Genomic DNA, 1,627 nt, shown 5'->3' on the forward strand with positions numbered 1-1,627 from the left:
CCGGCGGGAGCTGCGGCTACGCCAGCAGCTTCACGGGCCGTTTCTCCGACAAGCTCCCGTGGAAAGAAACTCTCTCTTTTCGATTTTCGAATGAGAATAACCCTTCCAAGACCGTTCAAGATTACTTCCACGGTGCAATGGGACAAGAGTTTGAGCCATTTGGGTGCGTAGATCATCCCCACAAATAGACACATGCCATAAGAAAAGTGAAACAAAAAAAAAAACGTTTTCACTTGTCCAGGTCCCTGCTCTGTTTTTTTGTCTTTACCTGGATGGGGACCTTAAAACCGGCTTTTTGACCACCAAACCAACCCAAAGAACCGGTTTACGGTTTCAGATACTTTCCATGTACCGACCCATCTGGTTGATATCCCTAAAGTCATAAACTTTAAAGATTTTGACCAGAATTCAATGATCCAATCCTCCCCTTTTCTAAATGACATCTTTGTTGCATTTGCAGGAAAGTTTATCAGGAGTATTGCGAGGCGATGAGTGCTTTGTCGCTGAAGATCATGGAGCTTCTCGGGCTAAGTTTAGGCGTAAACCGAGAACATTTCCGAGAGTTCTTCGAAGAGAACGACTCGATAATGAGGCTAAACTATTACCCTCCATGCCAAAAACCGGACCTTACCCTCGGGACAGGGCCCCATTGTGATCCCACCTCTCTCACGATCCTTCACCAAGACAACGTCAATGGCCTTCAGGTCTTTGTCGATAACCAATGGCGATCCATCCGTCCCAATCCCAAGGCCTTTGTTGTCAACATCGGCGACACTTTCATGGTAAAGATTCCGCCTTTATATATATCTCTCACAATAACCGTGTATATATATATATATATATAATGGAAGGTCATCCTCATCAAATATATATGCGTTTAAAAAAAAAAACAATTACAGGCTCTGTCAAACGGGAGATACAGGAGTTGCTTGCACAGAGCGGTGGTGAACAGCGAGAGCGCGAGGAAATCTCTCGCCTTCTTCCTGTGCCCGAAGAAAGACAGAGTGGTGAAGCCGCCGAGTGAGCTTTTGGACATAACTGGTTCTACTCCGAGAAAGTACCCTGACTTCACTTGGTCCATGTTTCTTGAGTTCACTCAGAAGCATTACAGAGCCGACATGAACACCCTTCAAGCCTTCTCAAACTGGCTCACCACAAACCCTATCTAAATATAATCTATATCTATTTATCTCTCTCTCTATCTATCTATCTATCTATATATATATATATTGTTACTATATATGCTCTGTTCTCATGTATATGGTAAGATGATGGATGATGCATTAACACGGAATTGGAGTTTCTTAAATATGTTAAATCCACTCTTAGTTACTTCTTTATTATGAAACCGGAGCACTAACGGGTAGAGGTAGGCATGGGTAAAGTATTCGGGATTTTTAGACACCCGAACACGAATTCGAACGGGACGAGTTATGTATGTTAAAACCCGAATTCGAATCCGAATTTTCGGGTATCCGAATTATATATCCGTGAGACAATTTTTGGGTATCCCTAGATATCCAAACCCGTCGAATTTTATATATATTTTCATTAAAAATTCAAAAATCTATAGATTACATATAAATAATTTATAAAATCATTGAAAAATTTTATATCCAAAATAACT

At 41.2% G+C, this 1,627-nt stretch overlaps 1 protein-coding gene across 1 annotated transcript in view; it reads left to right on the forward strand.

Moving 5' to 3' along the window:
* LOC104811498 (gibberellin 20 oxidase 1) overlaps positions 1–1,318 on the forward strand; it is a 2,208-nt gene extending 890 nt beyond the window's left edge. Inside the window, exons 2-4 of the mRNA XM_010538204.1 lie at positions 1–163; positions 461–782; positions 900–1,318. Coding sequence (XP_010536506.1) covers positions 1–163; positions 461–782; positions 900–1,169 — 755 coding nt within the window. The 3' untranslated portion in view covers positions 1,170–1,318. The remainder of the gene's footprint in view (positions 164–460; positions 783–899) is intronic.
* The last annotated feature ends 309 nt before the right edge of the window (positions 1,319–1,627 follow it).

The sequence above is a fragment of the Tarenaya hassleriana genome, unplaced genomic scaffold (assembly GCF_000463585.1).
Source record: "Tarenaya hassleriana unplaced genomic scaffold, ASM46358v1 Cleome2, whole genome shotgun sequence".
Lineage (NCBI taxonomy): Eukaryota > Viridiplantae > Streptophyta > Magnoliopsida > Brassicales > Cleomaceae > Tarenaya > Tarenaya hassleriana.